Source organism: Macaca nemestrina, chromosome 20 (assembly GCF_043159975.1).
Source record: "Macaca nemestrina isolate mMacNem1 chromosome 20, mMacNem.hap1, whole genome shotgun sequence".
Lineage (NCBI taxonomy): Eukaryota > Metazoa > Chordata > Mammalia > Primates > Cercopithecidae > Macaca > Macaca nemestrina.
In genome coordinates this window covers 766,685-794,184 of record NC_092144.1, presented here as the reverse complement: position 1 = coordinate 794,184, position 27,500 = coordinate 766,685, and the positions used below count along the sequence as shown (strand labels likewise).

General features: G+C 61.0%; 2 protein-coding genes across 2 annotated transcripts in view; one reads left to right on the top strand and one right to left on the bottom strand.

Moving 5' to 3' along the window:
* The first annotated feature begins 301 nt into the window (after nt 1-301).
* On the top strand, nt 302-18,673 carry LOC105486567 (RNA polymerase mitochondrial). The gene is made up of 21 exons (XM_011749465.2): nt 302-455; nt 947-1,051; nt 4,015-4,622; nt 9,264-9,394; nt 9,677-9,863; nt 10,983-11,132; nt 11,538-11,702; nt 11,771-11,941; nt 12,149-12,373; nt 12,677-13,465; nt 15,083-15,205; nt 15,486-15,608; nt 15,827-16,006; nt 16,280-16,366; nt 16,466-16,579; nt 17,134-17,189; nt 17,317-17,415; nt 18,042-18,114; nt 18,232-18,317; nt 18,400-18,476; nt 18,572-18,673. The coding sequence occupies exons 1-21, from the start codon at nt 368-370 to the stop codon at nt 18,619-18,621; spliced, it is 3,687 nt and encodes a 1,228-aa protein (XP_011747767.2). The 5' UTR covers nt 302-367; the 3' UTR covers nt 18,622-18,673.
* A 598-nt stretch (nt 18,674-19,271) lies between these two features.
* The window catches only part of LOC105487307 (hyperpolarization activated cyclic nucleotide gated potassium and sodium channel 2), a 34,437-nt gene continuing 26,208 nt past the window's right edge, over nt 19,272-27,500 (bottom strand). Inside the window, 4 exon segments of the mRNA XM_071087211.1 lie at nt 19,272-19,737; nt 19,739-20,088; nt 22,331-22,495; nt 22,718-22,958. Coding sequence (XP_070943312.1) covers nt 19,411-19,737; nt 19,739-20,088; nt 22,331-22,495; nt 22,718-22,958 — 1,083 coding nt within the window. The 3' untranslated portion in view covers nt 19,272-19,410.

Here is a 27,500-nt window from a genome sequence, read left to right as displayed (position 1 = left end):
GTATTCCTTCAAAAAAAAAAAGAAAAAAGAAAAAGAGAAAAAAAAACGTCCAGGTTTGAGGTTCCTCCTCGGGAACACAGCCTGCGTGTCCCCCCCCAGTTGCCACGGCAACAGCTCTGTCCCGCCCCCCCTCTTTGAAAACAGCGGGAGGAGCCAATCAGAGCGTTCCATCGGCGCATGCCTTCGCGACTCCGGGTTCCACTGCATCCTGGGAGTTGTAGTTCCGACAGTGCACTTCCGGCTGGGTTGTCCCTTCGCAGCCGCCGTCGACCATGAAACTACAGCTCCCGGCAGGCGGCGCGGACGCTTGCGCAGGCGCTAGGCGGTGAGGGGGTGGCGGCGGCGGGGCGCGGAGCGGGCGTGCGTGATGTCGGTACTTTGCTGGGGCCGCGGCGCGGCGGGGCTCAGACGGGCCTTGCAGCCTTGCGGCTGCCCGGGGCTCCTCGCCAAAGAAGGTAACGCGAAGGAAGACGACCAGGCAGCCCAGGGGCCACGCCGCGGCCCGCGCTCTTCCCCGCGCTCCCGGGGCCTTTGGCGCTTTGACCTTTGCCCGTTTGCGGCTGCATGTGCGGAGCCCGCCGACCCGGCCCCGCTTTCCACTCGCCCTTGCCCGCTCTTCCGACGGAGGCTCCTCAGTGTACTCTGACCTTTGACTCCTGGTTTCTTATGAAGCCTTCTGACCCCAGGTGTGGAGTTTAGGGCTCTTAACCCTTGACCTGCTGCATCTGGAGTGCGGGGAGCCGTCTCCGCGGTTCCCGCCCATGTTCACCGTGGCGGGGCCCCTTCCACCTTCGCTCTCTTAGTTTTTTTTCCAACTTAAGCCCGTGCTCAGAGAGTTTCCGCCGCGTTTGGGGCTCCTTTGACCTTCGACCCTGCGGCATCTGCCCTTGCGGACACCCCCGCCCACACGCCCGGCCCCCTTCAGCCGCCCTCGCCTCTCCCGCAGGGATCCTCGGTGGCGTCTGCGGCCCCAGGAGAAGCTCGTCCGCCAGCCCCCAGGAGCAAGACCAAGACCGCAGGAAGGACTGGGGCCACGTGGAGCTGCTGGAGGGTAAGCGCGACCCCCACGGCGGCCCGGGAGAGGAGAGTCCGGTCCCTGCTGCCGGGAGAAAAGGCGGAAGCTCAGATTCTGAGACAGGTTGAGGGTGGTCTCCACCTCTCGGGTCCCAGGACCCGCCCAGACGGCGTTACTGGAACGTCTCTTGCGCCGCTCATGGGCCCTGTCCTTGCCTAGCAGGCTCCTTCCTGGACCTTTCGTAATTTCCCCTCCCCAGAACCCCACCAGGTCCTCCCACTTTCCAGGGACACAGTGAGGCTCGATATGATGTCTGGAGAGACCCCCCAGGCCGCATGTGCAGAGCCAGGACGTGAACCCTGAACTGATTGCCTGACTTCGCTCTGGGCGGTGGGCGACTAGTGGACACTGGATGACTGGGAAACTTGGGAGGGACAGCCCAGGCTCCAGCGGTGGCAGGTCCTGGCTGGCGGTGTCGGAGGGTGGTGCCAGCTTCTCTGTGCTTGCTTCCCACCGCTGCTCCTGCCCCACATCCCGTCTGCATCCATCAGCCAGCTGGAAAGGAGAGACAGGAGAACCTTTATAAAGGGAAGGAACCTGACCACGTGCGGTGGCTCACGCCTGTAATCCCAGCACTTTGAGAGGCCAAGGTGGGCGGATCAAGAGGTCAGGAGTTCAAGACCAGCCTGGCCAACATGGTGAAACCCCGTCTCTACTGAAAATGCAAAAATTGTCGGCCGGGCGCGGTGGCTCAAGCCTGTAATCCCAGCACTTTGGGAGGCCGAGACGGGTGGATCACGAGGTCAGGAGATCGAAACCATCCTGGCTAACATGGTGAAACCCCGTCTCTACTAAAAAATACAAAAAACTAGCCGGGCGAGGTGGCGGGCGCCTGTAATCCCAGCTACTCGGGAGGCTGAGGCAGGAGAATGGCGTAAACCCGGGAGGCGGAGCTTGCAGTGAGCTGAGATCCGGCCACTGCACTCCAGCCTGGGGGACAGAGTGAGACTCCGTCTCAAAAAAAAAAAAAAAGAAAATGCAAAAATTAGCTGGGCGTGGTGGTGGGCGCTGGTAATCCCAGCTACTGGGGAGGCTGAAACAGGAACATTACTTGAACCCGGGTGGCGGTTGCAGTGAGCAGAGATCGTGCCACTGCACTCAAGCCTGGGCGACAGATCAAGATTCTGTCTCAAAAAACATAAAAATACAAAATTAGCCAGGAGTGGTGATGTACGTCTGTAATCTCAGCTGCTTGGGAGACTGAGGCAGGAGAATCACTTGAACCTGGGAGGTGGAGGTTGCGGTGAACCGAGATCGTGCCATTGCACTCTGGCCTGGGCAACAAAAGAGATACTCTATCTCAAAAAAGATAAAAAAAACCTCTCACCTGTTAATACTAAAAGTATCTCCTGAGTTTTGGAGCACACTGAAGGCGGACACCACACTTGCCTTTTTATTTCAGTAATCTTTTTTTTTTTTTTTTTTTTTCTTGTGACGGAGTCTCACCCTCTTGCCAGGCTGGAGTGCAATGGTGTGATCTTGGCTCACTGCAGCCTCTGCCTCCCGAGTTCAAGCAGTTCTCCTGCCTCAGCCTCCTGAGTAGCTGGAACTGTAGGCGCGCACCACCACGCCCGGCTAATTCTCTGTATTTTTAGTGGAGACGGTTTCACCGTGTAGGTCAGGATAGTCTTGATCTCCTGACCTTGTGATCCACCTGCCTCGGCTTCACAAAGTGCTGGGATTATGGGTGTGAGCCATCGCACCTGGCTGCCTTTTTTTTTTTTTTTTTGAGACCTGCTCTGTCTCTCAGGCTGCAGTACGGTGGCCTGATCACAGCTCACAGCAGCCAGGAACTCTTAGGTGCAGGTGATTTTTTCACCTCAGCCTCCGGAGTAGCTGGGACCACAGGTGCGCGGCCCTATGCCTGGCCTATTTCAACAGTCTTTTTTTTTTTTTTTTTTTTTTAAGATGGAATCTCACTCTGTTGCTCAGGCTGGAGGGCAATGGCGCGATCTTGTCTCACTGCAACCTCTGCCTCCCAGGCTCAAGCAATTCTCCTGCTTCAGCCTCCCAAGTAGCTGGTACTATAGACACATGACACCATGCCCAGCTAATTTTTTGGATTTCTAGTAGAGACGGGGTTTCACCATGTTGGCCAGGCTGGTCTCGAACTCCTGACCTCAGGTGATCTTTCTGCCTTGGCCTCACAAAGTTCTGGGATGACCGAGTGAGCCCCACGCCCGGCCAGCGGTAGGTTTCCAATAAGGCTTCCTTAGACACAAAACATTTAGGCATTGATTGGTTGGCAAAAGTGCAACCTGAGGCAGCACGAACAGGAGCCCTGTTTTCCCTGGAAGCAGCGGCTCAGTGTTTACTAACTCAGCATCCACCAGCTTAGGCCATGGGAGCCTAGGAGTGTGTGTGTGGCAGCTACACCAGCTGGGGGGTCTTGCTGAGGCAGGGTGGAAACTTGCAGGCCACGGTTGAGCCGGGGAGCGGGTGGCTCAGGGTCCCGGGAGCCTTTGCGGAGGTCCTGAGGTAGACTGTGAGTGGGAGGGGCAGGGGAGGCCGGGGAGGCGAGGGGCGACCTGGATAGATTCTGAAGGCAAGCCCGGAGGAGGTACTGAGAGATGGACAGAGGGAGTTGTCAGAGACCCCGGGGTTCTTGGTCTGGGCACCTGGAGGGTCGGAGTGGCCCGTGACCAGGGAGAACCTGGAGGGTCGGAGTGGCCTGGGACCGGGGAGATGCAGTGCAGCGGGTCTCGGTGGGAACTTGTTTGGGCTGCTGAGTTTTGTGAGGCCCGGGGCTCGGATGGGGAGGTGCGTGTGTCTGGAAAGGAGGGGGCGGACCTTGTGGCGTTGTTGGCAGATACGAGGAATTCATGCCTCGGGTCCCAGTGAACTCAGCCACCTGCACCTCCTGGCCCGGCTCGGGGTCCAGAGAGATGGGTGCGTGAATGGGGGCTTCCTCTGATGTCCTCGCCCTCTGCCTCTCACAGTGCTCCAGGCGCGGGTGCGGCAGCTGCAGGCTGAGAGCGTGTCTGAGGTGGTGGTGAACAGGGTGGATGTGGCGCGGCTCCCAGAACATGGCAGTGGAGATGGTGGCCCCCAGCCACCCAGGAAGGTCCAGAGGGGGGCCAAGGGTGCCAGCCCGGTGCCCCGTAGCGGCTGGGCACAGAGACTGGAGAAGGATAAGCGGATCCAGCGGATGCACGGGCAGCAGTTGGAGGTGAACCTGCAGATGCAAGTCCAGAGCCAGAGCGAGGAGTTGAAGGTGTGGCCCAAGCACCTGCAGGTGGAGCCCCGGCTCCTGAGCAAGCAGCTGGCCGTTTTCCTGGCCCCTGAGAGCTCCTGGGAGGAGCAGCTGCCCCGGGTGCTGCAGGAGGCCCCTCGGAAGCTGAGGATCGCCGTGGGGCGGGCCCCGTCCACGCAGGCCCAGCTCTCAGGTCAGCAGCAGAAGCTCCTGGCCTTCTTCAAGTGCTGCCTGCTCACCGACCACCTGCTCCTCGCCCACCACTTGCTGGTCACCCACCACAGCCAGCAGCAGAAACAGAAGCTGCTCACTCTGGACATGTACAACACTGTCATGCTTGGCTGGGCGCGGCAGGTGAGTGTGGCGGGAGCCAGGACACCTGCCCTGGTCGTTGGAGACAGGAACTTGCCCTCGTTTAGACTGGACTTTTATCTCTTAGCCCCCAAGTTCAAGTCCTTTGTTTTTTATTTTAATTTTTTCAGGCTTTTCAAATACAAATCACATGTGATTCTCAAATTTTGAAAATGACCAAAAAAGTAGGGAGAAATTCTTCTAATGTCTTTGGCATTTTCTTCCGGTCTTTCTCAGGGCCCGTGAACCTGTCTGGGCAGGGGGTGCTTTTGGCCTCATCGGGGGGCAGCCTGCAGACCCCTGGTCAGGATGAGACTTTGATGTTGGGGTTGACTTTGCTCCTTTCTCTGGTTTCCTGAGGTGGAAGGTCGGGCGACTGTGCTGAGATCCTTCTGTGTGAAACGTGGGCGTTCACGACCTCTGAGCACGGCTTTAGCTGGATCCCACCAATGTCTTCCTTGTAGTTCATCTGGAGTATTTTCCAACTTCCCTTGCCGTTTGTTTATTTATTTATTTACTTACTTAGAGACGGAGTCTCCTGTCACCAGGCTGGAGTGCAATGGCGTGATGTCGGCTCACGGCCGCCTCTACCTCCCAGGTCAAGTGATTCTCCTGCCTCAGCCTCCTGAGTAGCTGGAATTACAAGCCCGGCTATTTTTTGTATTTTTAGTGGAGACGGGGCTTCACCATGTTGACCAGACTGGTCTGGAACTCCTGACCTCGTGATCTGCCTGCCTCGGCCTCCCAGAATGCTGGGATTACAGGCATGAGCCACCGCGCCCGGCCAGAGTTTCTCCTTGGACCCCTTGGTTGTTTTGGAGGGTGGTGTTTATACATTCTTTCAAGGGAGCAGACGTTCCCAGCTTTCTCCCACCCCATGGTCCTTCAACCCTAATTTGAGAAACAGCAGTAAAAGCTTGGCTTAATATTTGGGTAAACATGGGATACTATTATGTTAAAATACAGCTATCACAGCATTAAGACCAATTCGTGGTAGAGAACTTGATATGCTTGTTTATTAATGCGTCAGACAGCGAAACTCAGGATCAGATGGAGCCACTCTTGCAGCGAAGTCTGCAGTCTCCTTACCACACGGTCGAGGGGGCTTGCTGCCTCGTTCACGTAGCTGTAGGGGTACTAAACTCCAGGAAGACTGAGGATGAGGGTCGTGTATTTTCCCCTCCAAGGTCACAAGCCCCCTGAATTCCCTCAGAGAGAGCCCACACTGTAACAAGGCGCTTTTGTGGTCAGCCTGGAGCTGTAACGAAGTGGCACAAACCTGGTGACTTGCATAGCAGAAACGCAGTCTCGGCACTGGAGCCCACAAGTCTGAAATCAAAGTGTCTGCAGACCCGAAGTTTCTCCAGAGGCTCTAGCCGGGGCTTCTCCTGCCTCTCCCGGTATTCAGGGGTGGCCAGCAGTCCTCGGTGTTGCTCAACTGTGAGCTCAGCCTCCTGAGCAGCTGGGATTACAGGCGTGCGCCACCACCCCGGATAATGTTTTTCATTTTTATTTTTAGTAGAGGTGGGGTTTCCCCATGTTAGCCAGGCTAAGGTATTACTTTTATCTTTGTTTTTGGTTTTTTTTTTTTTGAGGTGGATTCTCTCTGTTGCCCAGGCTAGGTAGGGTGCAGTGCCATGATCTCGACTCACTGCAGCCTCCGCCTCCCGGGTTCCAGAGTTCTCCCTGCCTCAGCCTCCTGAGTAGCTGGGATTACAGGGACTCATGACCACGCCTGGCCAATTTTTGTATTTTTAGTAGAGACGGGCTTTTGCCGTATTGGCCAGGCTGGTCTCAAACTCCTGACCTCAGGTAACCCGCCCGCCTCAGCCTCCCAAAGTGCTAGGATTACAGGCAGGAGCGACCGCGCCCAGCCACATGCTCTAACCAGCACCATCCAGTAGAACTTTCTATGATGCTGGGAATTTTCCACATCTGCCAACAGCTGTGTGTGGCTAGTGAGCACTTGAAGCTGGTGAAAGGGAAGAACTGAATATTTTAATTTAAGGACAGTAGACCTCACTGGCCACATGCATGGAAGTCACTGCCCCAAAACTACCCGAGTGCGGTGGCTCGCGCCTGTAATCCCAGCACTTTGGGAGGCCGAGGCGGGCGGATCACAAGGTCAGGAGATCGAGACCATCCTGGCTAACACGGTGAAACCCCATCTCTACTAAAAATACAAAAAATTAGCCAGGCGTAGTGGTGGGAGCCTGTGGTCCCAGCTGCTCAGGCGGCTGAGGCAGGAGAATGGCGTGAACACGGGAGGCGGAGCTTGCAGTGAGCCGAGATTGCGCCACTGCACTCCAGCCTGGGTGACAGAGCGAGACTCCATCTCAAAAAAAAAAAAAAAAAGCCCCAAAACTCATGTCTCTGGTGTGTGGCCACCTCGTGTCACAGCATGTTTTCAAACTGCAGGACTATGGGGTGGGAGGATGCAGGGGAATTTTTTTCCCTTTGAAATAGTGTGTTACAGTTAAAGACCACTCTTAAGCAGCCACTGGGTCAAAGAAGAAATTGCTCAGAGCAGGGATCTCACGAAAAACGAATACAAGAAAAAAAATTAGATTTTTTATTTTTTAAAGAGAGAGCCAGGCCGGGCGCGGTGGCTCAAGCCTGTAATCCCAGCACTTTGGGAGGCCGAGACGGGCAGATCACGAGGTCAGAGATCGAGACCATCCTGGCTAACACGGTGAAACCCCGTCTCTACTAAAAAATAGAAAAAAACTAGCCGGGCGAGGTGGCGGGCGCCTGTAGTCCCAGCTACTCGGGAGGCTGAGGCAGGAGAAGGGCGTGAACCCGGGAGGCGGAGCTTGCAGTGAGCTGAGATCCGGCCACTGCACTCCAGCTTGGGCGACAGAGCGAGACTCCGTCTCAAAAATAAAGAAAAAAGAGAGAGAGCCTCCAAGTCTGTGTCGACAGCACAGTCTCTGTCACCCAGGCTGGAACGCAGTGGTGAGATCCCAGCTCTCTGTAACTTCCGCCTTCCACGTTCAAGTGATTCTCCTGCCTCAGGCTCCCAAGTAGCTGGGATTACAGGCATGTGCCGCCACACCCAGCTAATTTTTTTTTTGTATTTTTAGTAGAGACGGGGTTTCACTATGTTGGCCTGGCTGGTCTTAAGCTCCTGAACTCGTGATCCACCCGCCTTGGCCTCCCAAAGTGATGGGATTACAGGCATGAGCCACCGTGCCTGGCCAAAAATTAGATTAAAAAAAAAATTGCAAGGGAAATTTAAGGATACATGGCCAGGCACGGTGGCTCATGCCTGTAATCCCAGCACTTTGGGAGGCCGAGGCAGGAGGATTGCTTGAGCCCAGGAGTTTGAGACCAGCCTGGGCAACAGAGCAAGACACCCCTCTCTCCCAAGAAAAAAAAATCGGGCCGGGTGTGGTGGCTCATGCCTGTAATCCCAGGACATTGGGAGGTCAAGGCAGGTGGATCCCCTGAGGTCAGGAGTTCGAGACCAGCCTGGCCAACAGGGCGAAACCCCATCTCTACTAAAAATACAAAATAATTAGTTGGATGTGATGGTGCATGCCTGTAATCCCAGCTGCTTGGGAGGCTGAGGTAGGAGAATCGCTTGAACCCAGGAGGTGGAGCTTTCAGTGAGCCAAGATTGCGCCACTGCCCTCCAGCCTGGGCAACAGAGCGAGACTGCATCCAAAAAAAAAAAAAAAAATTCCAAAGAAGAAGTAAAGTATGAAATTTGAAAACACTTGGAGATAATGAAAATGAAAACATCACATACCAGAAGTTCTGGGATGCATTGCTCAGAGAGTAATTTATAGCCATAAAATGCCTATATTAAGAAAGGTGATGGCCCGGCATGGTGGTTCACGCATGTAATCCCAGCACTTTGGGAGGTTGAGGCTGGTGGATCACGGTATTAGGAGTTCAAGACCAGCCTGGCAGCAGCATGGCGAAACCCTGTATCTACTAAAAATACAAAAAATTAAGTGGCGTGGTGGTGCATGCCTGTAATCCCAGCTACTCAGGAGGCTGAGGCAGGAGAATCACTTGAACCCAGGAGGCAGAGGTTGCAGTGAGCCGAGATCATGCCACTGCACTCCAGCCTGTGCAACAGAGCAAGACTCCGTCTTGGGAAAAAAAAAGAAAAGGTGAAACATCTCAGACGAAATACTTCACCTTTTACCTTAGGAAACTAGAAAAAGAATTTCTCACTAAACCTAAAGCAAGCAAATGAAGTTACAAAACTGAAAACAGATAAATGAAACGGAAGGCAGGAGCGGTAGGGAACAGTGAAGCCAAGTCCTTCAAAAAGATCACGCAGTTGGCAAACCTTGAGGTTGGCTGACGTGGAAAGGATCAATTTCAAAACCCCAAAACTGGGCACATTTGTGTTCTCAAAATAAGAAAATTTAAAAATACTGACAAGCCTCCTCCCGGAGGAACGTGCACCTCACACAGTCCCACCTGGCAGGCCATGCGGCCGCCTCTGCAGGTAGAGCCTGTGTGTGAGAACCCCAGGGGGACGCATCTGTCTGCCCAGCTGGCCACTCCTGCTTGGTCACCCTGTCCCCTGCTGAGCTGGTGGCTACAGAGAAGGGGTCTCCAGGGAGCAGTGGGGAATGCAGAGGTTGGGCCATCCCCCCAGACCCTCACCCTGGCTTGGTCTCCCAGGGGGCCTTCAGGGAGCTGGTGTATGTGTTGTTGATGGTGAAGGATGCTGGCCTCACCCCAGACCTGCTGTCCTACGCGGCCATCCTCCAGTGCATGGGGAGGCGGGGCCAGGACGCTGGGACCATTGAAAGGTAGGTGGTGTCGAGAGGGCCCCACCGCTACCTTCACCCCTACCCCCACCCCCCACCCCCCACTCCTAGCCCCCACACCCGAGCCCCCAGCCCCCACCACATTCCTGCCAGGGTCTTAAGATCTGGGACAGTGCCTAGGCTGGGGGCTGGGGACCCCTGGAGGGCCTGACAGCTGCACTGAGAACTGCAGGCTAGCAGGAGGTGGCCACGAGGTGCCCCTGGGCTCTGTGGAAGCCCCGCGTGGGGCTGGCCCATCCCTCAGGCAGGCCTGCTGCCCCACAGGTGTCTGAAACAGATGAGCCAGGAGGGGCTGAAGCCGCAGGCGCTCTTCACCGCCGTGCCGCTGTCCGAGGAGGAGCAGGCCGCTGTGCTGAAGGCCGTGCACAAGGTGAAGCCCCCCTTCAGCCTCCCGCCGCGGCCGCCGCCCGCGGTCAACACCTCGAAGCTGCTCAGGGCCGTGTATGCCAAGGTGAGCCCACGTGGGGTCCAGCAGACGGACTTCAGTCCTCAGAGCTGCCCTGAGGGGTCTCTGGAGCCTCAGCTCAGACCAGTGGGCCTCCCCGGTGCCCGGGGCTCACCTGGGCCGGGCCCTGGATTCTTCCCTTCCTCCTCCCAGAAGACTGAAGGAGCCAGAGCTGGGACGGTCTTGGGCGTAAGGGTGTGGGCTCTGGGCGGATGAGGTGGTCGGGCGCCCCAGGGGCAGGGTGGGGTGACAGGCGAGAGCAGCGCCTTCGAATGGGGCTGCCAGGTGCCCGCAGTGTGCTTGTCTTTCACTGAGGGGTAATTCACCTGCCATAAAACCCTCTTAAAGGTGTAATTCAGCGATTTTAGTGTATTCACAGTTGTCTAATTCCAGAATGTTACATCACCCCAAAAGGAAGCCTCATCTCCATCACCCGTCACTCCCCATCCCCTCCTCATCTCTGTGGCTGAGTCTGCCCTGGACATTCCATAGAAATGGGACTGCACACTGCGTGGCCTTTAGTGTTTGGCATCTCCCACTGAGGGTGACGTCCTCACGGTGCATCCGCGAGGCGGCCTGGGTCAGGGCTGAGTCATGCTCGGGTGCTTGGATGGCCGCACCGTGCTGGTCTGTTTGTCCGTTGATGGACGCTTGGGCTGTTTCTACTTCTCGACTACTATGAGTCATGCGGCTGTGAACGTTTGTGTACAAGCTTTTGTGTGGACCTGAGCCTTTGATTCTCAAAGTGCTGGGCTTTAGTTATTTTTAATTCATCTATTTCTGGATGGGTCACATTCACACAGTTCCAAGTTTGAGGAGAAAACAGCAAACATCTGGGGGCGCAGTGAATGGTCTCCCCAGGCTCTGCCGGCTCCCAGCACCACTGCCCCCCACCCCACGACGATGCCCACTGTCCCATCTAGAGGGCCCGAGGTCAGGAGGGGCCAAGGCCTCTGGTTTGGCAACTGGCACTGACTTTACCTGCAGCCCGCTTTGCCCCGTCAGCGATGGCGGTCAGCAATTTGCACGAGACGCAGAAACGCGTGCACCCGTGCCTTTTCGGGGTCCTAGGAGGGCAGGTCTCCCTCCGGCTGAGCCCCCGACCTCACTACCCCATCCCTGCAGGATGGGCCAGTGTCCTACCCGAAGCTACACTTGCCCCTGAAGACCCTGCAGTCGCTTTTTGAGAAGCAGCTTTGCGTGGAGCTGGCCAGCAAGGTGTGCGTGGTGTCTGTGGAGAAGCCTGCATTGCCAAGCGAGGAGGTCACGCACGCGGTAGGAGCTGAGCCGGGGTCCCGTGTCCGCCGCGGGGGCTGAGCCGGGTCCCGTGTCTGCCGCGGGGCTTAGCTCGGTGCATGTGGTTGAATTGCTCATGCCCTGGTATGGGCATGCAAGGCCTAGGATCTCAGCCTGGCTGCCGCTCAGGGGGAACTTGTGGGGTCCCGAGGTTGGGTCCTGGCCTGTGGTGCTGCGCACTCTGCGGCTGGGTTTGTGCTCTTGGCTGCCTCAGGCGCACCGAAGCCGGCAGAGGGCGCAGGCCGGGGTGAGGAGCTACCTGGAACACACAGCAGGGACCTTGAGGGCCACGAGGTCTCCGCAGGGAGCTGTGGTGACCCCCGTCCTGTGAGCCTGGGTCCCGCCAGCCGCCACGGGGCTCACCGGGCCCTTCGTCCCTCGCAGCGGAAGACCCTGCAGACCCTGCGGGACCACTGGGAGAAAGCGCTGTGCCGGGTGCTGCAGGAGACCAAGAACCACCTGGAGGTCGAGGTGCACAAGGGCCGGTTCTCACTGTACCCCTTCCTGTGCCTGCTGGACGAGCGCGAGGTGGTGCAGATGCTGCTGCAGGTACGTCTTCCTCTGCGCGGCCGGGTCCCCGGGCGGGGTGGGCGGGCACTCACGGCCTCCTCCTCCAGGTCCTGCAGGCGCTGCCCGCCCAGGGCGAGTCCTTCACCACCCTGGCCCGGGAGCTGAGCGCACGCACTTTCAGCCGGCATGTGGTGCAGAGGCAGCGGCTCAGTGGTCAGGTGCAGGCGCTGGAGACGTACTACAGGAAGTACCTGCACCTGCTGGCCTCGGACACCAAGGTGAGGCGCGCACCCCCTCTCCTCCTGGCCGGGGCCGGTGGTGGGCGGGCGCGCTCCCTCTCTGGGGCAGCCGAGTTTGCCCCCAAGCCTCAGCCTCTTCCTCTGTACCCTTGGGCTGACAGGGCCCCACCGGGGGAGCAGGCACGGGCGGTGGGGCGTCTGGTCGGAGCTCCCGATGCCCAGCTCTCTGACCGCCCTGTCCCACAGGTGCCCAACCCCTGCCTGCCGCGGCAGTACTGGGAGGCGCTGGGGGCGCCCGAGGCCCTGCGGGAGCAGCCCTGGCCCCTGCCAGTGCAGATGGAGCTGGGCAAGCAGCTGGCGGAGATGCTGGTGCAAGCCACGCGGATGCCGTCCAGTCTGGACAACCGGCACGGCTCCTCCCGGCTTGTTCCCGTGCTCTACCACGTGTACTCCTTCCGCAACGTCCAGCAGGTGCCGGACAGCAGTGTCCTCCTGAGCTGGGGGGCATCCTCCTGGGGGGACAAGGGACCCCATGGGGTTGGCGCCTCTGGGTGGTGCCTTGATCTCAGCGCAGCCATCAGTACCTCCCAAGACTCGAGACACACCATGGGTGTCCGCGCAGCTGTCCAGCCGTGTCTAGAGGTGGCTTCTGTTCGTGGGAGGCCACACTGGTTTCTTGGTGGTGGGGGAGCCGGTCTCTCTCACCGAGTTTAAAGGGCGGCGGTAGGAAGTCACCGGCAGGGGGCCCTGACCCGTCTGCCTGTCGCACCGCAGATCGGCATCCTGAAGCCGCACCCGGCTTACGTGAAGCTGCTGGAGACGGCCGCGGAGCCCACGCTGACCTTCGAGGCGGTGGATGTGCCCATGCTGTGTCCCCCGCTGCCCTGGACCTCACCGCACACGGGCGCCTTTCTGCTCAGCCCCACCAAGCTGATGCGCACGGTGGAAGGCGCCACGCAGCACCAGGAGCTGCTGGAAACCTGCCCGCCCACCGCGCTGCACGGCGCTCTGGACGCTCTCACCCAACTGGGCAACTGCGCCTGGCGCGTCAACGGGCGGGTGCTGGACCTGGTGCTGCAGCTCTTCCAGGCCAAGGGCTGCCCCAAGCTAGGCGTGCCGGCCCCGGCCTCCGAGGCTCCCCAGCCGGCGGAGGCCCACCTGCCGCAGAGCGCCGCGCCCGCCCGCAAGGCTGAGCTGCGCCGGGAGCTGGCGCGCTGCCAGAAGGTGGCCCGGGAGATGCACAGCCTGCGGGCGGAGGCGCTGTACCGCCTCTCCCTGGCGCAGCACCTGCGGGGCCGCGTCTTCTGGCTGCCGCACAACATGGACTTCCGCGGCCGCACCTACCCGTGCCCGCCGCACTTCAACCACCTGGGCAGCGACGTGGCGCGGGCCCTGCTGGAGTTCGCCCAGGGCCGCCCGCTCGGCCCGCACGGCCTGGACTGGCTCAAAATCCACTTGGTCAACCTCACCGGGTTCAAGAAGCGCGAACCGCTGCGGAAGCGCCTGGCCTTCGCGGAGGAGGTGATGGACGACATCCTGGATTCGGCGGACCAGCCCATGACGGTAGGGGCGGAGCCCCTGCGCCCCCGGGTCCCCTGCCCGCCCTCCTCCCCAGGTGCCGCCGTCCTCCCTCTCCCTCCCTCCCTCCCCCTGCGCCCCCGGGTCCCCTGCCCGCCCTCCTCCCCAGGTGCCGCCGTCCTCCCTCTCCCTCCCTCCCCCTGCGCCCCCGGGTCCCCTGCCCGCCCTCCTCCCCAGGTGCCCTCGTCCTCCCTCTCCCTCCCTCCCCCTGCGCCCCCCGGTCCTGTGCCTGCCCTCCTCCCCAGGTGCCCCCGTCCTCCCTCTCCCTCCCTCCCCCTGCGCCCCCGGGTCCCCTGCCCGCCCTCCTCCCCAGGTGCCCCCGTCCTCCCTCTCCCTCCCTCCCCCTGCGCCCCCGGGTCCCGTGCCCGCCCTCCTCCCCAGGTGCCCCCGTCCTCCCTCTCCCTCCCTCCCCCTGCGCCCCCCGGTCCCGTGCCCGCCCTCCTCCCCAGGTGCCCCCGTCCTCCCTCTCCCTCCCTCCCCCTGCGCCCCCGGGTCCCCTGCCCGCCCTCCTCCCCAGGTGCCCACGTCCTCCCTCTCCCTCCCTCCCCCTGCGCCCCCGTGCCTCCCATCCTCCTTCTCTGGTGCCTCCGCGTCCCCTGCCCGCCCTCCTCCCCAGGTGCCCCTGTCCTCCCTCTCTCTCCCTCCCCCTGCGCCCCCGGGTCCCCTGCCCGCCCTCCTCCCAAGGTGCCCCCGTCTTCCCTCTCCCCCCTCCTCCTGCACCCCCGCGTCTTCCATCCTTTCCCCTCCCCTGGTGCCCCTGAGTCCCCTGCCCGCCCTCCTCCCAAGGCGTCCCCTCCCCCCTCCCCCTGCGCCCTCGTGTCTCCCGCCCTCCCCCTCCCCCTGCGCCCTCGTGTCTCCTGCCCTCCCTCATCACCCCCACGTCTCCTGCCTGCCCTCCTGCTCAGGTGCCCCCGCCCTCCCCCTTCTCCCTGTGCCCCGTCTCCCGCCCTCCCCTGGCACCGCCACATCCACCGCCCACCCTCCTCCCCAGGTCCTCTCGCCTTCTCCCTCCCTCCTCCTCCTGCGCTCCTGTGTCCCCAGCCCGCCCTCCTGTTCCCTTTTTCCCCCCGCCTGGCCTCCCTCCTCTCCCCCGGCACCCCTGCCTCCCCCATGCTCCCTTCTCCACCCCCGCTCTCCCTCCTCCCCAGGCGCCCCCACATCCCTCGCGCTCCCTCCTCCCCCACCGGCGCCCCTGCCTCCCCCATGCTCCCTCCTCCTCCTCTGGGGACCCCGCGTCCCCTGTCCTTCGCCCCCGCTGCTCCTCCTCCCTAGGCGCCCCCCCATCCCCCGCGCTCCCTCCTCCCCTGGGTGTCCCCGTGCTCCCTCCTCCCCAGGTGCCCCGGCGTCCCCCGCCCACCCTCCTCCCCTGGTGCCTCCGGACACACTTGTCTCAGTCCCGTCCGCCCGCAGTCCTCACCCTTCATCTGTGGCTGTAGAGGACTCATCCAGTCAGTGCCCCGTCTCTCGCCCACATGGGTTCCGTGTTCACCGTCGGGCGTGTGCGTCTCCTCCCTATGTTCCCACCCCCTTGTACCACATCCCCCCACTGGCTCAGGAAGTCCACCCGGGCCTCACTGCCCGCCACACCCCCTGTCCCCGCAGGGCCGAAAGTGGTGGATGGGCGCTGAGGAACCCTGGCAGACGCTGGCCTGCTGTATGGAGGTGGCGAACGCCGTGCGCTGCTCCGACCCTGCTGCCTACGTTTCCCACCTCCCCGTCCACCAGGTGAGCCCGCGGGGTGGGCCCCCGAGGCCATGCCGTGCACTTGGTCTGGGGCTCGCCTTGAGGTTGTGAGATTTCACCTTCTCTTGTGGTGTCTTTTAGAGGTGGCCCTAGAGGGTCCAGGAACCGTGGCTCCTGGCCTTTCCTGGGAGCGTGCAGGGCTCAGGTGCGCTTGGCTGGGCGTGCACAGCCTTAGGAATAGCTCAACCTGGGGGGTAGTTTGGGGCCCCACACGTCTCTGCCTCCCTGAGTCTCTATCTCCCGTTTGCGGCCCCTCCCTCAGGACGGCTCTTGCAACGGCCTACAGCATTATGCTGCCCTGGGCCGCGACAGCGTGGGCGCCGCCTCGGTCAACCTGGAGCCCTCGGATGTGCCCCAGGACGTGTACAGCGGCGTGGCTGCGCAGGTAGGGCGTGCCCTGTTACCTGCTGCCCGGGGGCATCTGGGTGTGGGGGCAGTGTGGGCCCTGAGTCCCAGGCGCCCTCACCTTGGCCTGTCCTGAGGATGTGGTGGGGCTGGGGCAGGGGCTTCCCAGGCAGATGTTGCCCGAGGGCTTCATGGGTGCTTGGTGGCCCCTGGGATGCTGGCAGGGCTGACTCGCGCGCCTGCCCTCCCGTGGTGCAGGTGGAGGTGTTCCGCAGGCAGGATGCCCAGCGGGGCACGCGGGTGGCACAGATGCTGGAAGGCTTTATCACCCGCAAGGTGGTGAAGCAGACGGTGATGACTGTGGTGTACGGGGTCACCCGCTACGGCGGCCGTCTGCAGATTGAGAAGCGCCTCCGGGAGCTGACCGACTTTCCCCAGGTGCGCCAGGCCTGTAGCGCTTGGAACATGTTGGTTTCGCTGCCGTTTAAAAGTCGGACGATTTTGCCGCAGACCCAGCCTCCCAGCAGAAGACCCAGCTGGTCCCCCAGACCACTGCCTGCCTGCTAGGGCTTGGGCATTTCTCTCCGACTGTGGGAGTGTCAGGCCCCATCCCTGCCGGGCCCTGGGCCTCAGTTGCTCTGAAATGGGGGGGGAGTAGGGCATGAACGGGCCAGCCCCTGAGGACCCGCACCTGCCGCCCGTCTTCTGCAGGAGTTTGTGTGGGAGGCCTCCCACTACCTCGTACGCCAGGTTTTCAAGAGTCTACAGGAGATGTTCTCAGGGACCCGGGCCATCCAGGTACGTCCTGTGCTGTCCCCGCTCGGCCAGGGCTCTCCGAGCAAGTGGATGGGAGCCCCGGCTTGAGCCCCCAGCCCTGAGATGGCCTGTGTCCCACAGCACTGGCTGACCGAGAGCGCCCGCCTCATCTCCCACATGGGCTCCGTGGTGGAGTGGGTCACACCCCTGGGTATCCCCATCATCCAGCCCTACCGCCTGGAGCACAAGGTCAAGGTCAGTGTACCTCCCCCTCCCGTCCCAGTGTGCCCGTCCCAGTGTACCACCCCATCCCGTCCTAGTATACCACCATCCCAGTGTACCCCCATCCCAGTGTACCCCGTCCCAGTGTACCCCGTCCCAGTGTACCCCGTCCCAGTATACCACCCTGTGTCATCCCAGTGTACCCGTCCCAGTGTACCACCCTAATCCGTCCCAGTGTACCCCAATCCCAGTGTACCCTCGTCCCAGTATACCATCCTTTTCTATCCCAGTATACCACCGTCCCAGTGTACCCCGTCTCAATGTACCCATCCCAGTGTATCCCTGTCCCCCTGTACCACCCCATCCCATGCCAGTATATCCCCGTCCCAGTGTACCACCCCATCCCATCCCAGTGTATCACCCCATACTGTCCCAGTGTACCCCCCATCCCAGTGTATCACCCCATACTGTCCCAGTGTACCCCCATCCCAGTGTATCACCCCATACTGTCCCAGTGTACCCCCGTCCCAGTGTACCAACACTGTGCTGGGCCTCGGGCGGGACTCACCCGCTCCTTCCCTTTTTAGCAAGTACGAGGTGGGATTCAGAGCATCACCTACACCCACAATGGAGACATCAGCCAGTGAGTGGGGGGCCCGGGCTGGGGGGCTGGCCGGGGGAGCAGCCACAGTGGAGACAGTGGCCAGTTAGGGGCGTCTCTGGGCTGGGAGTGCATTCTGGCCCCCACCCGGCACCTGTCCTGTTCCTAGGAAGCCCAACACGCGTAAGCAGAAGAACGGGTTCCCGCCGAACTTCATCCACTCGCTGGACTCCTCGCATATGATGCTCACTGCCCTGCACTGCTACAGGTGGGCACCTCCGGGTGGCAGGGGTGCTGCTCGCTTCCTGGGGTCCTCTGTTCTGGCTACCAGGGCACAGCTGGCAAGGCAGGGTCCAGCAAGGGACAGTGCTGGGTGCAGGGTCTGGGCAGAGTGGATCTGCTGTGTTTGTGGGGCCTCTGTTCCCCGAATATGAAGGTGATCCTGTCAGCTCCCGCCACCCCCCGTGGCCTGACGGGGAGAGCCAAGCATGGGCTCTGCCCCTTTGTGGTGGGCATTTCTTGGTGAGCACCGCAGTGTGTGGTTAGATCTGGGGCACGTGGAGGTCGTCCCAGCAGCATCTACCGGCCACGGGAGCTGAGAACACCCCGGATGTGGGGTGGTGGCCCTGGCAGGAGGGGACAACGCAGCTGCCCTCGAAGCTGAGGCTCCCACAGCAGCCTGGGGGGCAGCAGGTGTGGGGCAGGGCGGCTTCCCAGAACATTTCCTCCGCCTGTGCTGAAGCCAAACCCAGGATGTTTTGGGCGAGGCCTGGAGGAGGGTGGGCTTCCCTGGGCCTTGAGTGGAGAGGGCTGAGCACAGGGCGGGGATGCCGCCGCCCGCGGGGGCGGCCCTGTGGGCTCCCTTCCCTTCAGGAGCCGTCCGCTCTGCCGCAGGAAGGGCCTGACCTTCGTCTCTGTGCACGACTGTTACTGGACCCACGCAGCTGATGTCGCCGTCATGAACCAGGTTGCCCCCGTCTGAGCCTTAGTGCATCATGGGTGGGGCCTGGCACACCGGGGCATTGGGTAGGGGTGGTGCCCAGACCCTGCCTGATCACGCACGGGGACTGACTCTCCTGCCCAGGTGTGCCGGGAGCAGTTTGTCCGCTTGCACAGTGAACCCATCCTGGAGGACCTGTCCCGGTTCCTGGTCAGCCGGTTCTGCCCTAAGTAAGGCACTCCCTTACCTAACTACCCTACCTGGACGCCCCCCACAAAACCTGGCCTCAGCCTCACCCCACCCTACTTCCAGCCCCACACCCCGGAAGATCTCCCAGTGCTGGGAGGCCAGCCAGCTGAAGGAGACCCTGCAGGCAGTGCCCAAGCCAGGTAGGCGGGTGGACGGCCTTTCAAGGGTGCCTCTAACAGCGGGCCAGGGCCGGGCCTTCGTGCCACCCACGCTGTCCGCTCTGCTCACTCCGCAGGGGCCTTTGACCTGGAGCGGGTGAAGCAGTCCACCTACTTTTTCAGCTGACACCCGGCGGGCCTTGTGCCAGTATGTAAATAAAGCTCTGTTGCCACCTCCAGGAACTGTTTTCCGTGAGGGTGCGCGCCCCGTGCGTCCCGAGCAATCATACGCGGCCGGGGTGGGCGCCAATGCTGTCGTTTATTGCGCGGAATGGAGTGTGGGGGTTAATGGGGCGTGGGGGCCACGGTGGGGGCACTGCTGCCTCGGCTCTTCAGTACATTCATCACGGCGGCGGGACCCCAGCCTCGCCCCCGTGCCCTGCGCAGCCAGGCCCGCCCCTCGGTGCCGGTGCTGGAGGGAGCCGGGGGTGCTGCTCCCGGAGGTCACCGCGGGACGCGCGTGGATGGGGGCCGGGCCGGTTATTGCGTGAGCGCGATGGGGGCAGCGGGAAGCTGGCGGGCCAAGTATTGCACTTAAAAAACAATCCTCATCGGACGGCGGGCCACCTGGAGGGCGGGGTGCGGGCGGGGCTCCACAGCCGGCTCCTCTGGGCCACCCCGTCCCTGTTTTACAGCTGGGGGAACTGAGGCACCGAGGTGAAGGGAGCCCCCTCGCACGCGAGGCCGCCGCCGGGGGCAGGGGCGATGGGGGTGGGCGCAGGGCGATGGGGGGGACGGCCAGGGGCGCGGAGGGGGCTGCCCCACCGGCCCGGCCCGTCCGTCCGACTACGGCTACCTACGTCTTGTCTATGGCTTCTGGGCGGGCTGGCGGCCGGGGCAGCGCAATGGCATGGCTTTGGTCTGGATGACGGCCCCGCCCCCGGCCCACCTGGGCCCGCGGGGCGGTTGGCGAGGGTCACAAGTTGGACGAGAGGCGCGAGCGCGCGGAGTCCTGGGGGTCCAGGCCGCCGGCGGCGCCAGGCGAGGCCGAGTCCCTGCGGTCCGGGCTGGGCGCGGCGGCCCGGGCAGCAGGCGTCGGCCCCAGGCGTGGCGTGGAGCTGCTGGCCGGGCGCGCGGAGGCCGCGGGGCCGGGCGCGCCATGGGGCAGCGAGGGCTGCGAGGCGGACAGTGGGCGCGACGCGCGGCTCAGGCGGCGCGCAGGCAGGGCGGGCCCAGCAAGGGGGGCGGCGGGCGAGCCGCCGTAGGGCGAGGTCCGCGGTGCCCGGGGGCTGGCGGGCACGCCCCGGGGGGCTGGCAGGAGGCGGGGGCCCCGGTGAGGCGGCGGCAGGTGCGGGCCCCGGGGGCGGGCGGCGGACGAGGCGCGGCGAGCCGAGCGCCAGCGGCCCCACGAGCGGCCGCGCCACCTGCGGGCAGAAGCTCATGGCCACGGCCTGCTGCAGCGTGGCGATGGTCGAGGTGACCTGCGGCGGCGGCGGCGGCGGGAAGAGGCCCACGCGCTGACCCAGCTCGGCCTGCTGCACCATCTCACGGTCGTACTTGACGATCTCCTGGATGATGGCGTTCTCCTGGTTGTTGAATACGCCCGAGTTGAGGTCATGTTGCACCTTGTGCAGAAGGATGGAATTCTTCTTGCCTGCAGGAGAGGGGCGTCAGCGCGTGCACAGGGAGCACTTGCTGCGTACGGCAGGCACCGAGCACCTACTTACTGTACGCGGCACGCATACATGGAGCACCTGCTGGATACAGCAAGCAGGCGCCGAGCACCTACTCTATACAGCGGGTGCGCATGGAGTGCTTGCAGTGTAGAGCAAACATGTATTTAGTACCTACTGTATACAATAAGCACACATGTAGCCTCTTGCCTACGGTATGGATATTGAGTACCTGCTGTATACAGGCACCTGCTATGCACAGCCAGCATGCATGAAGCACCTGCATACAGAAAGCAGGTTTTTTGCTCTTTTTTTTTTGAGACACAGTCTCGCTCTATCGCCCAGGCTGGAGTGCAGTGGCCGGATCTCAGCTCACTGCAAGCTCCGCCTCCCGGGTTCACGCCATTCTCCTGCCTCAGCCTCCCATGTAGCTGGGACTACAGGCGCCACCACCACGCCCGGCTAGTTTTTTTGTATTTTTAGTAGAGATGGGGTTTCACCGTGTTAGTCAGGATGACCTCAGGATCATGATCCTGACCTTAGTCTCCCACAGTGCTGGGATTACAGGTGTGAGCCACCGCACCCGGCAGCAAGCAGGTATTTAATGCTTGCTGTGCACATGGAGCAGGTATCACTGTACAGCAAGTATGCATGTGTATCATCTGTATATGCTGATTATGTAATGAGTGCCTCCAGTGTGCCACAGGCATACCGAGAACAGCTGCCTGTAAACAGCCCGTGCTCAGCGCCTGCTGTATACAGAAGGTATAACCTAAACACCTGATATTCAGGAATGTGTTGCATACTCGCTGTATAAAGCGTTGTGGAGTGCTTCCTACTGTACGCTGGGGAGCTCCCTGACACCACTCCATCGCACCTGTCCTGCGTTTCCGCCATGGTCTTCATTCCCATTCCCACAAACAGCAGCAGGAGCCGCGATCTCCCTGGCGCCTACATCCAGTCATCAGGGCTCTGCCCCTCCCTGCCCCGGAGACTGCCCCCTCAGAGGCCAAGTCAGTCTCCCTCCTGGACACGGGCCGCCTTGATGGATACTATCTGACCAGGTCCTCTGCCCACCTAGAACCCTCCATGACTCCCGGATGCTCCTGATTTAGTCAAAACTCCCTGCCGCTCACTGGGCCCTGTGTGTCTGGCCCCCCCTTCCTCCCCGACCTCCTCCAGGCCTCCCTGGCTCTCTGGACTCTAGGCCTCCTTTCGATCTCAGGGCCTTGGGACGTGCTGTGTCCATTCCAGGAACACACCTTCCTCCCCCTTTCCACGTGGCATCCCTTACCCTGATCTTCACTCTGCATTCCCAACTCAGGGAGGCCCACCGGCCCCACCTGTCCTGCTGGCATACAGCCCGGTCGTGTGTGATTTGACCACCAGTCCATAAGCCTCCCTGGGAGTCAGTGGGCCGACGGGTCTGCCCCTTGCCCCTCCAGCACACAGCAGGGGCTCACCGAGCATTCAGCACAACCGAAAACACCCCGTGCATTCCCTTCCTTGGGAAATAGCTGCCCCTGGCCAAAGTAGGACAATAGGTCAGAAAATCAGCCTGTAGACCCAAAAGGGTCCCAGGAGTGGCCAGCCACTGCCCCTGCCCGAGCCACACCCCTGCCGCCTTGGCCACGCCGCTGCCCCAGCCATGCCCCTGATGCCACAGCCACGCCCGTCCCCCATTGCACCGTCGAAGCCACGCCCCTGGTGCCTTGGCCACGTCCCTCAGGCCTCAGCCACACCCCTCCTGCCCCGGCCACGCCCCCGACCCTCAGCCACACCCCTCTGGCCCTGGCCACGCCCCTGACCCTCAGCCACGCCCCCAAGGCCTCAGCCACACCCCTCCTGCCCCGGCCACGCCCCCGACCCTCAGCCACACCCCTCCTGCCCCGGCCACGCCCCCGACCCTCAGCCACACCCCTCCTGCCCCGGCCACGCCCCCGACCCTCAGCCACACCCCTCCTGCCCGGCCACGCCCCCGACCCTCAGCCACACCCCTCCTGCCCCGGCCATGCCCTCGACCCTCAGCCACACCCCTCCTGCCCCGGCCACGCCCCCGACCCTCAGCCACACCCCTCCTGCCTCGGCCACGCCCCGACCCTCAGCCACACCCCTCCTGCCCCGGCCACGCCCCGACCCTCAGCCACACCCCTCCTGCCCCGGCCACGCCCTCGACCCTCAGCCACACCCCTCCTGCCCCGGCCACGCCCCCGGCCTGCTCACCGATGCGGTCCAGGCGGTCGATGGCCACCGTCTCGAAGGCGCGCCGCATCATGGGGTACTCCTCCAGCACCTCGTTGAAGTTGTCCACGCTCAGCGAATAGAGGCGGCAGTAGGTGTCGGCCCGCACGCTCGCCGTGCGCCGGCCCCGGGTGAGCAGGCAGATCTCTGCACGTGGCGGGCAGGGGCGTTGGACGGGGCGGGCACCGCGGCCCTCCCCGCCCAGGCACACGGCCCGGCCTCTGCACCTTGGCCAGCGGGGGCGCTTCCCACCCAGGCTCTCCCTGGTGCCTGCCCCAGCCCAGCCCGCAGCCCGCAGCCCCCCGGCTCTGCACACCGCGGGGGGCGCGTGCCCCCCCCCCCCACCAGGCGCGCCCCGCCCCAGCGCACCCCCGAAGTAGGAGCCGTCGGACAGTTTCATCTCCTTGTTGCCCTTGGTGAGCACGCTGACCACGCCGTGCTGGATGAAGTACATCTTCTTCCCGATGGTGCCTTCGCGGATGATGTAGTCACCCGGCTGGAAGACCTCGAACTTGAGCTTGGTCAGCATGGCCGTGACGAAGTTGGGGTCAGCGTTGGCGAACAGCGGCATGGAGGCCACCAGCTTCCGGCAGTTGAAGTTGACAATCTCCTGCAGGGGGGAGGCAGGGCTGGGTCCGCTGCAAACCCCACTCCCGCTTGCCCCTCGCCCTGCCTCTGGGACCGGCTCACCTCTCGGGCCCCAATTTCCTTGTCTGAGAGTCGGGCTCGGCCCCGCAGCCGGACCGAGCTGCTGCCGCCAAGGACGGGAGAAAGCAAAAACGCTCCCTGCTCCTCGCTATTTGACATCATATGGCGACATCTGCCAATCCAATCGGACCAGGAGGGGCAACTGTAGACATAAGCACTGGAAAGGAGGCCAGGTGCGGGGGGCCTCACGCCTGTGACCCCAGCATTGTCGGAGGCTGAGGCGGGAGGATCGCTTGGGCCCAGGAGTTCTAGACCAGCCTGGGCAACATAGTAAAACCCCCGTCTCTACCAAAAAAAAAAGCCAGGAGTGGTGGTGGGGCACCTACTCTCAGCTACTCAGGAGGCTGAGGCTACAGGATGACTTGACCCCAGGAAGTGGAGGTTGCAGTGAGCCGCGATCCCCACACCACTGCACTCCAGCCTGGGCGACAGAACGAGATCCTGACTCTAAAAAAAAAAAACAGGCCGGGCGCGGTGGCTCAAGCCTGTAATCCCAGCACTTTGGGAGGCCGAGACGGGCGGATCACGAGGTCAGGAGATTGAGACCATCCTGGCTAATACGGTGAAACCCCGTCTCTACTAAAAAATACAAAAAACTAGCCCGGCGTGGTAGCGGGCGCCTGTAGTCCCAGCTACTCGGGAGGCTGAGGCAGGAGAATGGCGTGAACCCGGGAGGCAGAGCTTGCAGTGAGCCGAGATCCGGCCACAGCACTCCAGCCTGGGCGACAGAGCGAGACTCTGTCTCGGAAACAAAAAAAAAGGCCGGGCACGGTGGCTCACACCTGTAATCCCAGCACTCTGGGAGGCCAAGGTGGGTGGATCACCTGAGGTCAGGAGTTCGAGACCAGCCTGGCCAACATGGGGAAACCCCATTTCTACTAAAAATACAAAAAATTAGCCAGGCGTGGTGGCACGTGCCTGTAATCCCAGCTACTCGGGAGGCTGAGGCAGGAGAGTCTCTTGAACCCGGGAGGCAGAGGTTACAGTGAGCCAAGAGCCTGGGCGACAGAGCAAGACTCCATCACACACACACACACAAAATCAGGGGAAAGCTACAACATTTGGTCAAACTATTAGGTGATTTTTGAAAAATCAACATAAAAACCAAGGGCCTTGAGATGAATAGATGTTGTTAAGAGCGAGTTCCCCTTAGCAAGGCAGCTTCTAAGGATGGCAATGTTCCACTTTTGCTCCATGTTCACTTTAGGAACCAGCTATCGAGCTGTGCCCTTATGACGTACGCACTGTTTGATACTTTTTTTTTTTTTTTGAGACGGAGTCTTGCTCTGTCGCCCAGGCTGGAGTGCAGTGGTGCCATCTCGGCTCATTGCAAGCTCTGCCTCCCGGGTTCATGCCATTCTCCTGCCTCAGCCTCCCAAGCAGCTGGCACTACAGGTGCCCACCACCACGCCCAGCTTTTTTTTTTTTTTTGAGATGGAGTCTCACTCTTTCGCCCAGGCTGGAGTGCAATGGCACAATCTCGGCTCACTGCAAGCTCCACCTCTTGGGTTCAAGCGATTCTCCTGCCTCAGCCTCCCGAGTTGCTGGGATTACAGGCGCCCGCCACCACTTTTTGCATTTTTACTCGAGATGGGGTTTCACCATGTTGGCCAGGCTGGTCTTGAACTCCTGACCTCAGGTGATCTGCCCACCTCGGCGTCCCAAAGTGCTGGAATTACAGGTGTGAGCCACCACGCCCGGCAACAGCTGCCATTTCTAACCCAGGGAGACTGCACCTTCCTCAGCCAGGCGCAGGTGACCCTTGCGGCCGCTGAGCCTACAGAATGGCGCAAGCTCTCAGAAGGAATCAACCCAACCCAGTGAATCTGGACACCCGGGCCCTGGTTTAGCACCACGTGGAGCTCACCTCACAAAAGACCAGAAGCGCAGAGAGGAGGCGCCAGATGCCCCAGCCAGGAGGACACAGGGCAGTGGGTATCTGCGTATGTTTGTTTTACCTTAAAAAGAAAAATAGGGCCGGGCGCGGTGTCTCAAGCCTGTAATCCCAGCACTTTGGGAGGCCGAGACGGGCGGATCACGAGGTCAGGAGATCGAGACCATCCTGGCTAACACAGTGAAACCCCGTCTCTACTAAAAAATACAAAAAACTGGCCGGGCGCGGTGGCTCAAGCCTGTAATCCCAGCACTTTGGGAGGCCGAGACGGGCGGATCATGAGGTCAGGAGTTCGAGACCATCCTGGCTAACACGGTGAAACCCCGTCTCTACTAAAAAATACAAAAAACTAGCCGGGCGAGGTGGCGGGCGCCTGTAGTCCCAGCTACTCGGGAGGCTGAGGCCGGAGAATGGCGTAAAAACCCGGGAAGCAGAGCTTGCAGTGAGCTGAGATCCGGCCACTGCACTCCAGCCTGGGCGACACAGCGAGACTCCGTCTCAAAAAAAAAAAAAAAAAAAATACAAAAAACTAGCCGGGCGAGGTGGTGGGCGCCTGTAGTCCCAGCTACTCAGGAGGCTGAGGCAGGAGAATGGCGTAAACCCGGGAGGTGGAGCTTGCAGTGAGCCGAGATCGCACCACCGCACTCCAACCTGGGCGACAGAGTGAGACTCTGTCTCAAAAAAAAAAAAAAAAGAAAAGAAAAGAAAAGAAAAGAAAAATAGGCCAGGAATGGCGGCTCATGCCTGTAATCCTGGCACTGTGGGAGGCTGAGGCAAGCAGATCACCTGAGATCAAGAGTTTAAGACCAGCCTGACCAATATGGTAAAACCCCGTCTCTACTAAAAATACAAAAATTAGCTGGGTGTGGGGGCACACGCCTATAATCTCAGCTACTCAGGAGGCTGAGGCAGGAGAATCTCTTGAACCCATGAGGCAGAGGTTGCAGTGAGCCGAGATCATGCCACTGCACTCCAGCCTGGTGACAGAGTGAGACTCGTTTCAAGGAAAAAAAAAAAAAAAAAAAGGCCCAGGCCCGTCGCAGTGGCTCACGCCTGTAATCCCAGCACTTTGGGAGGCCGAGGCGGGTGAATCATGAGATCAGGAGATCGAGACCATCCTGGCTAACACCGTGAAACCCCGTCTCTACTAAAAATACAAAAATTAGCCAGATGGGGTGGTACATGCCTGTAATCCCAGCCACTCAGGTGGCTGAGGCAGGAGCATCACCTGAGGTTGGGAGTTCAAGTTTGAACCCAGGAGGTGGAGGTTGCCATGAGCCAAGATTGCACCACTGCACTCCAGCTTGGGTGACAGAGCGAGACTCTGTCTAAAAAAAAAAAAAGTTGGCCGAGTGCGTTGGCTCACACCTGTAATCCCAGCACTTTGGGAGGCCGAGGCAGGCAGATCACTTGAGGTTGGGAGTTCGAGACCAGCCTGGACAACATGGTGAAACCCCGTCTCTACTAAAAATACAAAAATTAACCGGGCGTGGTGACGCTCCCCTGTAATATCAGCTACTCAGGAGGCTGAGGTGGGAGAATCGCTTGAACCTGGGAGGCGGAGGTTGCAGTGAGCTGAGACTGCACCACTGCTCTCCAGCCTGGGCAACAGAATGAGACTCGACTCCGTTTCTAAAAACAAAACAAAACAGTAAAGTGGAAATGTCCAATGCAGGAAACTGGGTAGAGGGACAGGGACAGGACAGAGCCAGGCTTCTCTGAATATATGCTGTTGTTTTTGTTTTTTTGAGACCGAGTCTCTCTCTGTCGCTCAGGCTGGAGTGCAGTGGCGTGACCTTCGCTCTCTGCAATCTCTGCCTCCTGGGTTCAAGTGATTCTCCTGCCTCAGCCTCCCGAGTAGCTGGGATTACAGGCGTGCACCACCACGCCCGGCTATATTTTGTATTTTTAGTAGAGACGGGGTTTTACCATGTTGGCCAGGCTGGTCTCGAACTCCTGACCTCAGGTGATCCGCCCGCCTCGGCCTCCCGAAGTGCTGGGATTACAGGCGTGAGCCACCGCACCTGGACATATGTGGGTTTAAAGATTTGACTTTGCAACTCCTAAGCACCTAAATAATGACCAAGTAGTGTAGGTTGCCAAGGGCTGGGGACCGGGAGCCAGGCTGGCGACTGACAGCCTAGGTCTCCTTTTTGAGAACGTTCTGGAGTTGGTTGTGGCGTCGGGTGCATCACTCTGTTAATACTAAAAGCCACTGCATTTTATGCATTTTGTGGTCTGTGAGTTATCTCTCTATAAATGAATGAATGAAAATCATAGTCATCAAATGCAATTAAACATTTTCAGCGAAGTGAACCGCAGTGTATGCCTCCTGGGAGGCAATGCATGTAAATGCCCCCCAGAAGCATTCCTGGGGCCCGCGGTCCCGAGGGTCAGGCCCATCCTGTCCGCCTCCTCGCCCAGCTCCTCCAGCCCCTCCTCGGGGCCTCTGCCCAAGCCAGGTGCTCCCCCTGGGACACCCTGCCCGGCTCACACGTGGCCGTGCTCTGACGTTGCCTCCCCGTCCTCATCCCTCCCCGCTTCCCAGAG